At 39.9% G+C, this 16329-nt stretch overlaps 1 protein-coding gene across 4 annotated transcripts in view; it reads left to right on the plus strand.

The window, feature by feature from the left end:
* ADGRG2 (adhesion G protein-coupled receptor G2) overlaps window positions 1-16329 on the plus strand; it is a 59034-nt gene that overhangs the window by 12352 nt on the left and 30353 nt on the right. For all 4 annotated transcript variants that reach the window (XM_032208079.1, XM_032208080.1, XM_032208081.1 and 1 more), the window contains exons 3-4: window positions 5312-5929; window positions 15176-15202. In XM_032208079.1, coding sequence (XP_032063970.1) covers window positions 5312-5929; window positions 15176-15202 — 645 coding nt within the window. The remainder of the gene's footprint in view (window positions 1-5311; window positions 5930-15175; window positions 15203-16329) is intronic.

Consider the following 16329-nt stretch of genomic DNA (forward strand, 5'->3'; position numbering starts at 1 on the left):
TTTTGAAATGGCATTGTTACCATTACAGAGCCTTTATTAAATGTTTTATACTTCTCTTTCACGAACATCTCAAGATCCTTTTAGCTTCACTGTACATAGTTCAGATATGAACATTAACAAGCTCCCGCATTGTTTCTGGCTGTGGATCTGAATATGGCTATGGAAAAAATAATAAGGTCCAAAACATGTAACAGAAATGATGTATTCAAATTCGACCTTGTATGCTTTGTATGCTTTTTATATAACACTAAATGAAAAATAAATACTTCTTGTCATTTCTAGTAGAAATTGAATAACTGGTATGGTGATGTTTGTGTATGAGGTACAGTAGAAGCAGCAAATCTGTGTTCTGTTTGTTGTTGTTCTGTAAGCTGGCAGGTGCAAGTCTCACTACTCTGGACCTCAACTGATACAGTGCATGTCATTTGTAAAACTTCTTGCATTGGTAGTGTTTAATGCATTAATCATGCTAGTGTCAGGCCTGGAATATTACAAAATTACAGGAGTTTTTTTGTCACTTACTTAATGCTTAGTTTTAGAGCTGCCTCCTGTGTTGTGCATGTTATTGTACGCCAGAAGGTCAGTTTCTAACAGTTCAACTGCTAGTTTTGAGGAAGCAAGCAAAGAGGGATTTTGTCTTTTAATTATGCTTGACTTGCCAGACAGTAATCCTTCAAGAAGATATAAACTGATACAAGGATTTATTTATGGTTCTACACTCTTGTCTGTTTACTTGTCTGTTGTTTTGTTTAGGTTTTAGGCTGTTAGCATTGTCAGCAGCATCTTTACTCAGTTCCTTTCTCAACTAAGGTGACAACGTATGTTTGTGTTCTCCATAAAGTATGAAGAGGGAAGAACTGCCTGTGTTCCTTCTGATGAATAGGACACTGGATAATACGATGTAGTTTATCCCCATATATCTCAATAGGGCTGTGAATGAAAACAAGGGACAAAATTTGTTTTGAAGAAACAGTTGTTAGCTTCGGATTTCCAAGACATTCAGCAGAATCAAGTGACCCATATGTAGAAAGTTTAAACTTATTATTAAGAACAGCTATCAGCTCTAGATGGAATACATCAGGATTTTTATGATGTCATTTTAATGGAGTGTAACAACCCAAATGTGTTACAGGTGGCAAACACATGTACAGAAATTAATGGATGTTGTTACTGGTTAAAAGCCAGATTGCGCATATGCATAAACACATGACTGTTTAGACTGAAGGGAAGACGCAACTGAACTAATGCTCAATTGTACTCATATAGTAGCTATTAGTAGTGTAAGGAAAATGATAGCTGTTAATGTACTGAAAGAATCCTACAGGTCTAATTCTTATTACCTATGGTTGACCATCTCTTCTAGAGATATCAGTTATTACAACCTGAAATTTTTGAAGAAAGAGAGGTTGCATTTCTGTTTCACTTCTGTTTTACTTTTTGAAAAGGAAAAAGGTTGTTTTAGATGTTTGAAAGTACATGTATGCACTTAAGGATTTTTTCTAGTGCTTGAGAGAGCACGCTTAAGTGAATGCTCTTAGTTTTCGTGAGGGTGAAAACCCCAGTGCTTGCATCTGTTAGAGATGAAATGCAACAATTTGCATTTCTGAAATAGATAAAGTGTGTGAGTACAGCAAATGTCCGTGAAATGTCAGACCCTAGTTCCTACTGGATGGAGTTTCCTTGACTCCATCTGGTGGTTTATGCTTATTTTTCTTAATCTGAAGATTTTTGGAACATTCTTTCTCCCATGCAATGTTTTCTGTGCAGTGGTGATAAAGGTACATTGGACGGGCAGGTTTCCAAACATGATTTGTATTGTCTGGACCCACAGGAACTAATCGTAAGCTCAGAATGCCCCTGGCAAAGGACAGCCAGTTCCAGCTCCTCACTTCTAGGGTCAAGGGTGGGCCACAGCCCAAAAGTACCAGAGAAAATAAACGATCATTAACAGAACTTCCAGGGCTTTGAAGTAATGTTACCTCCTTCTTGTATTGCATCCACCCACATATCTAACAGACCTAGCTAAGATGATGTTGATAATTAATTTCTAACTAATTTAGTGCTGTGCTGTGTGTTCCACTTGGACCATTGAAATGCATTTTCTGATTGTGGTTATGATTTCTTATGCATTTTTTCAGTGTTCTTTGGATTGACTGGCCACACGAAGTTTTTCAAGCCTTTACTATAACAATTCAAACAAGATTAGTATCAGGTCTCTAGCTTTGGCACCACTTTTTGACACTTTTTTTTTTTTTTTTTTTTTTTTTACAAACTGTTTGGGACAAAGTTTTCCAGACATCCCAGTTTCTTCAAGGCTTTAAATAGTGAAGGGTAGACTTCTCTAAGTAAACTCTTTTGTTCCTTTAAATTAATTCATCAGGCCTTGCATACTGATCGACAAAAGTCTTCCTGAACGACACAAAGCACTGTGGGAGAATCATCAGCAGGATTGATCTCATTTTGCTCCATTTCTCTTGGTTACCTGCATTAAGACAGCCGTCATCTGCAAGTTCACATCCTCTTTGAAGCCTCACGTTTCTCCAAACTGCTTGTATATATGTATGTCTGGCTTGCCCTTTGGCTACCTTGACAACTTCATAGTGTCAGGCACCTGTCAAGAATGTGCTATGATTTTTCATCCCTGCCTAACATGAAATCAAGCCGCTCTCAGAATTTGTTCACTTCCAAAATCAGGTCTGCTGTTGATGTCTCAAGTTTTGATTAACATGGACTTCCAATTTTTGAAAGATAAAGGGATCCTGGGTTGTTAACAGTGACTGCATGTTTTGAAGCTGTGTCAGGAGACTTCCTTCACAGGTCACTTTGGCCATCTCTGTATACTCAATCTTGCTTACGGGAATTTTGGAGGGCATTTGATTCATGCAAATAAATTGCTGACGTAAGCGCTATGAGGAACAGCAGCTACAGATCTTTCAAAACCTCCAGTGTAATTCCTACTTAGTAGTGAAAAAGTTAAGCAATTATTTTTCTTTAGGGGGCCTATGTCACAATTGTTAGCATGTGACTGTGCATCTAGCTCTCTGCTTCCTTCATATAGTCAGATTCATTGTGCTCTGTGCAAATTGGAAAGTAAAAGATTGATTTTAATTGCAGCCTGCCTTTTACTAAAAAGGGTACATTTGAGTCTGTATCCAAAAAACTCCACTTCTGGGACATTTCCCCCCACCCAGTCTTCCTCACCCCAGCTTTTAAGTCACATTTTAAAAACTAGTTTTCCATGCTGAACTGTTCTTTGCTGAGCATACCAGATTTTGCCTGATGCACTCCAACAAATTGCCAAAGTGAATGAGTGAACTCATGCTTTAGGGTGTGGTGGAGGGGGGAAGTAGTTCTATTGCTTCTCGTTAGAACAAGTCTGTTTCACTTATCCATTGCCAGGATGTGTAGAACAATGCTAAGCATAATCTCACCATTAAAAGTCTACTCTCCGCTAATTAGGAATTTCACTTGATCTGGCCTGAAAACTCAAGAGTTCTTCAAGTCCGCTTGGTCTCTAGCCTTGCATGGCACTACCGTGGTGTATGCTGAACTTTAGGAATGATTCAGGGTTGTGAAAGATGCCTGCAAGCTTCTGCTAATTAACGTCACATAAGGAATCTCCGAGCTCTAGTATGTCACAAGAGCAATTATCAGTGACTTTCCATGAAAATGGATCAATAAATATTTTGTCTAAAACTTTTTCTGGTAGCTTGTATGTATCAAGCTGGAGTTGCCACAATTAGGAATGTTTTCCTGTTTTTCATTGCTATTGAAAAAGAAGTTTGGCAGCCCCAGGATCGAGGGACAAAATTCGAGCAAATTCCTGATTCAGAATTGTCCCGAGGAAAGCTGGTGGGCTGAGATGATCAGAGAAGAGCGGGCAGTGACCCTGACAGCTAGCTAGGGCTATGAATGGGACATGCCTTGAAAAGAAAGCCTGGATCCCAGTTGCCTCAAGGTTTGTCTTTTCACAGGGGAGCTAATGAAAAAAAACCTTTATTTGTATATTGACCAAGCTTACTCTGCTATGATTCAGTCGTCATTACTCACATACCTTTTCTGGAGGGTACATAAAAGCTCTGCATATATTGATAAATGAATGCCTTCCTAAAGCTATCAGTAATGTATTCTTTTATAGAGCTTTGGCATCTACCACGCTGTTTCATTTTCCCATAATTCCATTACACATCCCACGGGAGGGTTTTTTTTTTTGGATTCATGTTGTTGCTGATGGGTGCACAATAAAGCAAGCAATCATGATAATGATTGTATAGCTGGGATGTGCCTTTTTTCAGAAGTGAAGAGTCAGTCCCCACTCCAGAGAGCTTACGTCTACAGCCACAAAAGCCTGTACTTACCTGTAGTGGGACAAAGGAGGAAATGAGGCATCAACAAGAACTTAACAATTAAGATCAGGTTCAAGTAGTTCAGGTATTCCACAGCACTGCTGGTTTTACCAGTGTTGACATAGCCTGACACTTTGCTTTCACCAGTAAATTTACAGTTAGCACCTAAAATTCTGTGTATTTTCATGGTTAAACTCCAGGTTGCCATCTCTGCCTAAGCAGATGTGGGATTCGTAGACTGGATGTCTCTGCAACTAAATGCTCTGTTAGAGAACTGGGAGTGGGGGCTGGATGGGATTAAATTTAAAACAAAGCAGGGACTCCAAGCCACATTTCCTGAAATTTACCCAAGTTCATTCTCTTCTAGAGTATGGCTATTTTCTACCTTTCCTGCTGAAGCTGTGCCAGTATCACAGGGTGTGTTTTTTGTTGTTGTTGTTGATTTTTTTTTCTTTTTTTTTTTTTTTCTGTTTTTTAAAAAAAGCACAAAGGAGCACGACATTTTTCAGAAAAGCAGCGTGCAAGTCTGGGAGATGAGAAGGCAGTAAGACTTATACTTCCTTCTATGATTCTTCTAACTCTGTGCCTGTATTTTATGCGCTGTCTATTAAATGCAAAATACCTGTGTGGTCTTGGCAACAGGAACTGAAATGTGATTCTGTCTTTGCCTCCTGCCTGTAGTTTGAGTGCCTTTCTAGGGAGCTACATGATTGTACTTCATCTTGTGCATGAGTTTTATCTCAAAGCCTTCTTGAGAAGCTAGGATTGATTAACTGCCTCCAAATTTGTTGCTCCCCACTGCCAAAAAATAGCTTACGAGAAGGATATGAAGACATTTGATAATATGTCATTTGACAACTCTTAGGTAAATACCTAGAAAAGGTACTTACATGGCTGAATAACATTCATATAGAAGATCCTTTCAAAAAAGAAGTAATTTTACAAATCACCTTTTCTTTATTTAGATCACGAGGATTTCCTAGGACGATATAAAGCAGTCTTTAAGACCGAATGTGAAGATCCTTGGATTATGTCGCCACGAATTTCTCTGCTTTCCTTGAGAGAATTCACCGTTTGTGTGAGCCTCAAGCTAAATTCCTCGAGTAGTCCCTGGACAGCATATGTGTATAATCAAGAAACACCTACTAGCAATATCTCTGCAAATAAGTATGATCTTGGACTTACCGGAGATCATGGTAAATTGGGGATATGGTTGTTTGGAAATCAAATAAATATGTCAGCAGTGCTTCATGAAAATACCTGGCATCAAATATGTATCCAGTGGAAAAGTGAAGACAAGGAGGTAAAGTTATTCATAAATGGAACAAAAAAAGGAAACAAGAAACTACCTGAAAAAATGGATCTCCCTGGAAAAGGGCAGTTTTTACTTGGCTGTGCAAGGCTGCCAGGTACAGCGACATCACCTAACCTGGGTATGGCCGGGGAGCTGTACATGTTCAGAATGTGGGATAAAGCAAATATAAAACTTGCCAAGGACTGCAGAGATGGTAGTGTTGTGCGCTGGAGAAAGGAGGATTGGGTCTATAATAAGACAATAGAAGAGGATAACTCTTTGCCATGTGGTAAGTACCATCACACCCCTGTTTCTAAAATAGTTTTTGTGAAAAGTTGATCTCAATGTTTCTAATATTTCTTATTTCTAATATTTTCAAAGTCCTTGTCCATTGGTAATTTCTAACTAAATGCTTAAAGAAATCATGTGGGGATCTGCAGCTCTCAACAGCTTTCGTACAGATTTAGAGGATTGCTGCTATGCTTTTTGAAGACTTTCAACTTGCTCCAACATTTGTATCTGTCTGCTATCCATGTAATGGCAATGAGAGGAGGATGCATCCAACTGAAACTCCGTGGAGTATTAGGACTTTCTGTCAATGTCATCTTAATTCATTTATACACCTTCTGTTCTGGGAATAAATACAGAGGAAAGCATTGCTTGTCCTCATTTTGCACATTTGCAGAGTGAGGACTTCAGCGAGTGCAAATTTTCACTTCTTCATTGGCACATGGTATGGTCTACATCTTTAAAGGTTACTGGATGCTCCGATTTCTACTTGTTTCTGTATCAGTAATGTCTTCCTTTATTAAAATGACCAAATGGTTTCCCATACCATTCTCAAAATTCCTCTCTGACCTGAAAAAGAACCATGAAAACCTTTAAAACAAAACAAAATTTGACTGTCAGAGAAATTGAGTTTTAATAGACTTGAAATAGAGTAAAAGCAAGAGAATAATCTTCTTTCTAGCTTTTGCTATCCTTTCTACTGACATAAAAGACAAACTTAAATCAAAATTGGGTAGGATCCCATTTATCAGCTACAGTAAATGGTATTACCCCCAAGGCTTTCAGAGTTTGTAATGTGATTAACTCACTTGATTCCTAAAACTCTTACATAGCATAGGTGCTTCAGTCAGACTGTGGCACCAGTTTTAGTCTTAATCATCTCTGTCGTTAAAAACTGTACTTACCCATCTTGTGAAAACCAACAAATACTATTTAACTATGTAATATTAAAATCACTCCCTGACCGGGTATATTTCAATTGTAGGAAGGGCATGAAAATAGGGTGTGCAGACTTCTTTTTCTGGGAGAGAGAGAAAACCCTCAGACAAACCAGGCCCCATGGTGGATGCCTTTAACATCGGGTCACATAACAAATGAAATACTTCTGCTGGACTGATGCTGTGGCTGGGAGCACATCTTCTCTGTTGGGTTATGTGATCTGAGAGAAGAACTGAAGAAAGGATATCTGTCTTTTGCTCTTGTGTGATTGTGTTTGAAGGAATGCAGCCCTAAGACTGAGAGGGAGAACATTCTGGCCACCAGACAAAAAGGCTGGTACGAGGAAGGTTTGAGAGAGATCATTCCAGATAACAGACTTAATACTGGTCAGAGTGGTGTGTCTGGTTACTTTCTTGCTTCCAGTTCTAGCCCATTCTGCCCTGAATGCAGAGCATCCTTGACCATCTCAGGACATCTAGGTTAGGCAACACCCAGCCCCAGCCACAAATGCTTAGTGATTTTAGGATAAGTAATTTCTGGGGTTGTGGAATCCTTTGTCTAACAGCTGGAGCTCTCTAGTGACTGTGCAAGGTTTCCAAAGCTCTTGTTGCCTAGCCAAACTGAACTTTAATTCTGCTGGCAGAGGTCTGTTTCAGTACAAGAGGCAATCTCTGCTGTCAAACTTAAGTTATCTCTTCTAGGTAACTTGGAAGAATAACAGCTTTTCAAATAAAAGTTCACTGGATTTTTTTTTTTAACAGTGTATTTGCCTGTTGTCAGGAATGGATGCATTTTTGCCGATTGCCTCCCCTCCCTCCAGAAAAAGTCAGCCTGTGAAAGGCACATACTTAGTAAATATCAGTACAACGGTTAAACAAAGAAGAAATATTGACTGGAGGAGTATATAATAGTGTAAGGCAACTTGAACTGATGGTCCTAGTAGGTCCAATCCTTACAACTGGATTTCTTTCTAAAAGTTCTTTGGTCTTCCTGTGTAAAAAATTATCTGGTTTTTGGGACTTGTCTGCTGTTGGTCAAACAGCAGGACTAAGAATAGTAAGTCTTCTGGAAGATCCGATTTTGCAGCTGCAAAGAACGTAACTGGCAAGGGCTGTGCTTCCTGTGCAGACAGACGAGGTGAAAAGGAAGTGATCGATGGCGGTCATAATTGTACCAGAGGACAAGTTTCAGAATTTTGTCACGATCCAGTGGGCTTTTTGTGCCTACATAAAGCAACAGTTTGTAAAAAGTCAAGGGTTACCATGATTTCTGTGATTTCTCAAGATCTTCGTGCAGTGTGAGCCATTATCTACTTGGTGTCTCATAGGCACTGACTCACTCCATTAATGAGTTTAGATTTACCTAGTGTCATGTTACCAGCTTGTTTCTTTACCTCCTTTTTTCTGCCTTTCCTTTTGTTGACTCTTTATACCTTTTTCTTTTGGTCTTATCATGTATTTTTATAATGGTTATTCAGAGTACCAAGAATTTGCCTAGCTTCTTCTTATCCGTGTCAGGTCTTAGAAGGACCAGAGTCCTCATTCTGGTAAGATTTACACACACGATAAACACTCAAAAGACAAGCTGAACTTTTGCAAAGTAGTTTGCTTTTTGATTCCTATTTTGCTACAGACCTTAACGTGGACAACGTGAGTGATAACACTATAGTCTCTGCAAAATCCAAGAAAAAAAAGGTACTAAGAAATACAAAGCTCTGGGTGATTGAAGAGAATACAATGACATAGAAAAATGGGTCAGTTTAAAATGCTAAATGCTTGCAAAGAAATTTTCGTCATTTGTGAGCAACAATTTTCGCTGTCATTTTTTTGCATGGGATATTTTCAAGTCACCTTTAGTAGTAACTTGACAAGTGGAAGAAGTTTACTGTTTAAACATTAATCATTTCAGTTACATATTAAGCAGTAACATTCTTAACCCAAATATAAATATCCAAACTGTTACACTGTGTATTTATGCACCGAGCACGGAGATGACAGGGTATCTTTTACAGATTTCACGGAATAAATGAAATACATGACCAGTGGCATAATTAAAAGTAGTGTCACTGGATGTGAAGCTGTCACCTCAGTTGTGGGATCGGTGCCCTAATATTTAACAGGATTCCAAGGTCTGTAGCCTTTGGTTGCATTTTTTTGCATAAATACAATTCAGTGTTGGATTGCGACATTTTAATTTTTCTAAACCATCCTGCCCAACCATTAAGATTAAGGTGGTGTTCCTTTTTTTCCATGTGTCCTTTTTACTCCCTGTATGGATGAACCTGTTACTGATGTTGCTGGAGGAGGTTTCCAGGCTTGTGGGAACAAAGTAATATCAATGGGAAGTCGCCAGCACCCCGCGTGACTCTTTTGCCCTTGAATGCTCAAGGGTGAGGAAAATTTCAGCGTGAGCTACAGCTCTGGTTTGGAGGCACGAGCAGTAGGAGGTGTGACTTACGCTCATATAATCCCTTTTAAAGATTTTGTGAACTGTTTACATTTCTGATGACAGAATCAGCTTTCCAGGAAGCGAGGCTGGAGCCCCAGGGCTTTACCTGCTCAGGCAGAAGGTTGAAACGTAGCTGCCACTTGTCCAGTCTGCATTGCAGCCTGTTGGGTACCAAACTTTGGGCTGTATTGTTGTGTTTACTGAGTGGAAGCTGGAGATTAAAAAAAAGAAATTATTTACCCCAGTACCATTTTCTTTTTTGAACTGTAAGGACACGGTGCTATAGAAATCTCTAGAAGCTCTTGAAGGAAGTAAATAGATGTGACGGGGAAAAATACATAACTCTGGAGTGCCTGTTTGATGAGTCACGTACAGCTCTACTTTGTACCTATTAACAGAATGCATGTTTGACCTTCCCTTTCTTTGTTTTCCTGGCTCCGTCTTCTGCGGTACCAAAGAAATATTTTTTTGGAAATCAGCCTACAAGAGAAGAGGTGACTTGATTCACCTCAACCTCTAATGTACATCTTTAAACAATCAGAGTTTGATAAAGCCTGTGTTGGTAAGCAAATTTCCAAAATAGCCTGTTTAGCATCAAAGCTGAGTTAAAAATAGCGCACCTAAATTTTCTGTTAAGGTTTCTTAAAATGAACTGGCCAAAGTGGCAGTGTGAACAAGCGCTTTCACTGTTCCCTTCACTTCTGTCTGACCAGCAGGGATAACCCATCACTCCTTCCATACTGCCACCTCTGAGACTCAGAGAGACCTTACCTCATGAGAGGCATAGCATGTGGGATTAAGATCGCCCTTAGTTTTATCCTATAAACCTATCCAGTGTGTCTCAAAATCTACCTCGCACAGAAAGTCAATAGGGGTCAGTATGTCTACAGTGGAATGGCTGGGGAAGATTTTTACGTGCTGCTGTTACTGATGCCTTGCACAATAGGATGATTTGTTTGGCGGAGTTCATCAAACGTTAATGGGGCCCAATCTCTTAATAGAAAACACGGATTTAATTTGAAGATGAGAATGGTGTGTAGTACTCTGGGTGCATATAGATGGGTAAATGGGTAAGTAGATGGATTGTAGAACATCAGCACTTTGACATTTTGCTGGTCAAACTTCTCAGTTTTGTTCATGGGCAAGTTCATGAGGGGCATTGCCACACCGCTGTGTCTTAGTAACACTGAACACAAGTGGAGGGTAATTGCTGCACGGTGCTGGTGACTAATGCCACATGTACTGAGAGCTGTTGCCTGTGAGAATGTTTAGAAGAGGGTTTGGAAAGGATTAAAAATGCAGCATGGAATTCACTTTTCATTGTACAATGTCTTGAATTACTTTTTTTTTTTTTGAGCCAGAAGGGGATCCGATATATCTGTTCAAAACAAAAACTTTAATTTTGGCATTCCCATTTCTGATCGGAATTTGCAATGCAAATCATTTTCCCTGCCTGAATCAATGGAATCTGTCAGTGGAAAAACTTTCAGCACTAAGTTTGCTACCACTTCTTGGTTCAAGAATCTAATTTTTACCAATTCCTGGTATCTTGGTGTGTATTTGTAAGTCAAAAACTGATGGTCTCAGAAATACATAGTCTTGGTCATCTAATGCCATTCTGTGGTGTCAGCCTGGGGAGACATTACTGCTTAGCCTCCAAGGTGTTTCTTGGTGCCCTTCCATTCGCATTCCGCCCATGATCTCCTTGTGAAATCTGACATGCCTTTGGTTTGGAATAATAGTCCTGAGAGATGGTATAAGCTGTTCTCATTTCTGGCATGCTTTTCATTTAATCCACATAAAATTCTAGGTATTTTATTTCATAAACCTGCCAGCTAGGCCCCAGAACACTGAAGTCCGTAGATGTAGACGTGTTTCTGCCAGCGATACGATCCATGCTTCTACAGCTGTCCAGGTCTGTTGCTGCTGAGGAAGAGTTCAGTGCCTATTTCAGGTAGGAATATGGACCTGAGGGAAAGAATGGTCTCTTACAATCTCTCACAAGGTTTCCTGAGAGGCGTAGGTCAGCATAGGTGACCCTTCGTGCTCTGCTCTGCCGTCCCCAGCCCTTGTTGAAGGCACAGCAAGTGTCCAGGTGCAGGCTGTGGTTCCTGACAGCTCAGATTCTCTTCTCCTTCTTCTACAAAGACACTCAAGTTGCTGTTACCGGTTTGCTCAAAGAATGGTTTCTGCAAAAGTTTAAAGGAGATAATGAAATGTTAGGTGAAACAATATTAGTCAGCAGGAACACCGTTTCCCTGAGATAGGGGAGCAGTAAGCAGCTGCCAGTAGGTTAGTACTCGCAGAATGTTATCTGCAGCCAGGTTCTAGCTGCTTCTCACTCCTCCACCCTGGAAAAACTGAGCTCCTCCTGGCAGAGGGGGCTGCCTGAAGACAGGTGAATCAGAGAGGGTGTTGCCTTTCCAAAAATTTAAAGGAGGAGTGTACTGACCATAAGGTAGGTTAATGTAGGGAGGAGAAAAGGATATTTTTCACTCTCCCTTTTGTAGGTGGATGATTTTACACTGCTCATGATTTAAGGGCTTTCTCTGTATCCTATTTCTAAAAGTTACTGAACAAAGGGCTGCTGTAAGTGACCATGCCTTTGGTGCAGGGATCAGAACCCAAATCTTGCCCTTTCCATCTTGACCACTGGTTACAAAGCCTTCTTCTCTCTTTCTTTCTCTTTGGCTGAATTCATTTGTGAGTTTTGCATTGTTTGGCAAAAAGCTCAGGGGGACATGCAGAGACTGTCCCATCCTAAAGGAGCCAGTACACTGATAGCTATGATCTCTCATGCTAAGGAATGCTGTAGATATATATATATATACACGCACATATATTTATATATGTATATATTAACTAGATTTGGGACCTGTAACCCAAAGGTAGACACTTCATCTCCAAAAAGGACTACAGGTTACAGGCTGTTGTGAACGTTGCCCTGAAATGCCTCTCTCCTGGGGATGTCTACAATGCCTAAAGTAGAGATGAAGTTCAGAGGTCCTAATGCTCACAGGTTTGGTGCTGTCAGAGCTACGTTGGTTTGTGGACCTAGCCTTAAGTACTACTGGTGGATTTAGTGTCCTAACAGACCAGAGCTGCTAAGGCTGCGCTGATTCCCATTGTCTTAAGAAGTCATTATGGGAAATGAAGGTTGTTACTGTGCAAGGAATTCTGGTTCCCAGGTAAGCTTTTTACAGCTGCGGTGTGGAGCAATGGCAAGAGTTGTTGAACTGGTTTCATACTACTGGAGCAGTTTCCTCTGCCTACATTGACACGATTCGCAAACCTTGACGTAGCCAGCTTTTTATGTTAGAACAGTGCTAAGTAGTAGGAAGATGGTAAGGGATTTGCTGCTTTCACTTCTAATGATGCGTGGTAGGAACAGAAACCAGTGCTTATCTCATTGAACAGAGTTGCCTTTTCCTTGAGAAACACCCCTTCTTGTGCAAGAGAGGCTATTCTGCTGCAGATAAAGAGTGTTGCACATGAAAATGCACAAGGCAAATAAAAACAGGTCTCATGTGTAAAGATTTTCTTGCTCTTATCCATAGAACCCAAAGAAAATTAATGTTCTGTGTGCTTGTGGCTAGCACACCTTTGATTATTTTACTTTCCTTTCTGCATGTCAACTTTAGGGATATTTTGGATTGGACTTCAATCCTTCTCCAAATAAACTGTATTCACATTCTTTTCTAGCTCTTAATACAACAGAGGAGCAGGGTTGACAAATGTAAGTGGAATTGAATCATGTATGACAGCCTCTCCTTCTCGCACCTTTCTGTATGCAAAGGTGATTCTGATCAAATACTTGGTTAGTGAACCTACTGCTGCACCTTGGTCAGTGAAAAGTCTCTTTCTTACAGATAATTTCTAACAACAATAGGCATGTGAATGCTGTGATGTAAGAAAGTCGTGATTAGATATCTGATCCAGGAAAAAGTGCTCCACAGCTATGCATGCCACCATCACTTGCTGTGTTTGCCAGCTCCAGATTCATGGCTTGTCTTTAGCTTGTTTTGTTCCCCTTGCTGTTGAATTTATGACTACATGCTTTTGGTGTTTTTAGACGTTGCTGTCTTCTTACTGACTAACCTACGGTACTAAATGTGTCATTGAGCAAGGTTTCTTATCTACCTCAGGATACTACTTGTACTCTCAAAATTCACAAAATGGGTTGAAGGGATGTAGAGGATGGGAAAAGCAGTGTGTCTGCAGTGAGTATATCTGCACGAACTGCTCAAAAGTATCTGAGAATGACCTTAAGGTCAGATTCCCCGGGTAGATTAATTTTTTTAGTGGGCAGAAACAGTGTGGTGTCCTGTCAGATGCTTCATACTTCAAGAGGTGGATTCCTTAGCCTGGGCTGCAAGCGCACATTGCTGGCTCATATTCAGTATTTCATCCACCAAACCTCAGAAGTCCTCTTCCTCAGGGCTGCTCTCCATCCATTCTCCTCCCAACTCATATTCATGTTTGAGATTGCCCCTACCCAGGTCCAGGACCCTGCACTTGGCCTTGTTGAACCTCATGAGGTTCGCAGAGGCCCAGCTTTCAAGCCTGTCAGGGTCCCTGTGGATGGCATCCCTTCCCTGCCCTGCTCAGCTGGGTGTCATCTGCAAATTTGCTAAAGGTGCACTCAATCCCACTGTCTTTGTTGCTGATAAAGATACTAATTAGGGCCAGTCCCAACTGAGTCCCCAGTCCCCAGTGTGGGACACTGCTCATCATCACTGATCTCCACCTGGACATGGAGCCATTGACTGCAACTCTTTGAATGCAACCATCCAGCCAATTCCTTATCCTCTGAGTGGTCCGGCCATCAAATCTACATCTCTCCATTTTATAGATAAGGATGTTGTGCAGGAGAGGTCTGTCTGAGCCTCTTCAGCTCTGGCAGCCTGGTCTAGCTGGTTGTTGTTTAGATGCTCTTGGTGGTGTGGCTCTTGGGCGTGTGAACATCTACAAGATGCAAGTGTGCTTGCAAAGTACATTCCATGTATTTTAGACGTAAGTATGGAGTAAAACATCCCTGTCTTACCCACCTCTCCAGTTTTATTTGATAAAGCCTGATGAGGGCAGGATGAACTGAGACGTTGTCCTCAGCACTTTCTTTTTTAGAGCAATATTCTGTCTGCCAGAGTGGCAGGAGCAGTTGAGGGATTTTAATTCTCCTGCTGCAGCTCAAAGACCTGCTTAACTAAGTAGAAATAGTCTCTTATGATTTTGTTAGTGACTGTTTACCTGATGAGGCGAAGGTAGATTTAGGGAAAGATCTATAAGGAGACAAAAGTCAGGTAGAGATTCTGGCCTCTGTTTGGAAGAGAAAATCCCATCTTAATAGTCCTTTTTACCTGCATGAACAAAGGTGTTTTGTCCTGTTAGAAACTAGGGGTCATACTGGGAAACAGGAGGATTGCATTCAGTCCTCCCAAAATAGGTAGGAATGGTTAGTGCATGAGTAATAGTCTCAAGGCTTTACTGATTGACAGTAAGTGCTCTAGGTGAGTTTCACCCATTGCTGATGAGTGTAAACGTCTGTCCTTTCTTCTTGTTTTTGGTTCTCTTAAGTTCCTAGCACACTGTTCTGGTTTATTAAGACTGAACATTAATTTGAATGCCTGGCCCTGAAATTCTTGGGAAGAACTGAATATGCTAAATGCCTTCTGCTTTGTTTTGACTATGTTGGGTTTCTCCTGTTATCTTTTATTACTTTTTGTGTTTTAGTGTTTGTTTGTTTGTTTTTGAGGAGGGGGAGGAGGGGAGTATTTTTTATTTAATTTTGTTTACTGTTACAAAATTCTCTAGTCTTAGATCTATGACCTAATTGTGGCTGTTCTTTTTATTCTCTTGTCAGATACGGAAGAAACCACCAGACCTGCAGGTGAGCATTGGTTTGTCAATATAAAACCAGCAGGATTAGTCACACTGACTGAAGGCGGGTGAAATACTGGCCTGTGCAGTAAAGCTGTGTTTGCACAAACTGGAACTCATCTTTTCAGTTCTACTGTAACAAACTTCAAGTACTTTCCAAGCAATTTATTTTCACACAAATGAACATTTTGACAGCACAAAATAAAAAGTAATCAAAAGTTATTTTAACAGAACTCCAAGCATAATAATATATATAAAATGGTTGTGTTAAAAAAACTCTGTCTGTAGGTGTGTGTATAAATTATATATATAAACTTATGCTCCTAGAAAACTTTTTCCTTCTTAATTGGAACTGCTACTATGTTGCCTGAAAGAAATCAGATAACAGGTATATGAAGGTTCTGTGTCATTTTTTTCTCATTGTTGTAGCATTTTAGAAAGCGTGCAGGAAAATTGCTGCTGCTGTGACTTTTTAATTCATTGAGATAATTAAGAATATGTAAATATTTTAAAATTAATTATCCAGATCATTCTCTTTATTTTGTATTTCATGGTGCAAATAGCTTCAGTAATTTTTGCAAGAAAAGTCACTGAGATGACTCTGATTCTCCTTCCATTGCAGAGATTATATTTATGTTTATTCTTTGGAAAGAAGCTATTACTAGTTTTTAGTAAGGCAAAAGAAAAGTCTAAGCAAGGAATCATGTGAGGGATTAGCATTTCAGAAGCTCTGTGTTTATTACGTTTAACCAAAAACATCTGATTTTCCACAGAGGACTTCAGTATCTGTTTTCTGCCACAACAGTATTTGTTTTACAGTGTAATTAGTGTTTTGTTAGTAACATTACAGAATAGCTTTTGAGTTTGTGGAGATGTTGAAATATCTTAGGTACAATTTGTTTTAAAACAGTGTTTCCTGTTGGGGGGTGGAATTAGATGTCTTCAAGGTCCCTATGAACCTAAAACATTCTGTGATTCTATTTGTAGCCAGCTGCTCTTTATATTATATTTCTGTGACTACTGTGATTGTACTTCCCCATGGCACCCTCAAAAATCATTCAGTGAATGAAAGAGCTTTGAAGTTACTGTGTGAACCAGATATCAAATTACCTGATTTCTTTTTGATCCGAATGCTGA

Source organism: Aythya fuligula, chromosome 1 (genome assembly GCF_009819795.1).
Source record: "Aythya fuligula isolate bAytFul2 chromosome 1, bAytFul2.pri, whole genome shotgun sequence".
Classification (NCBI taxonomy): Eukaryota; Metazoa; Chordata; class Aves; order Anseriformes; family Anatidae; genus Aythya; species Aythya fuligula.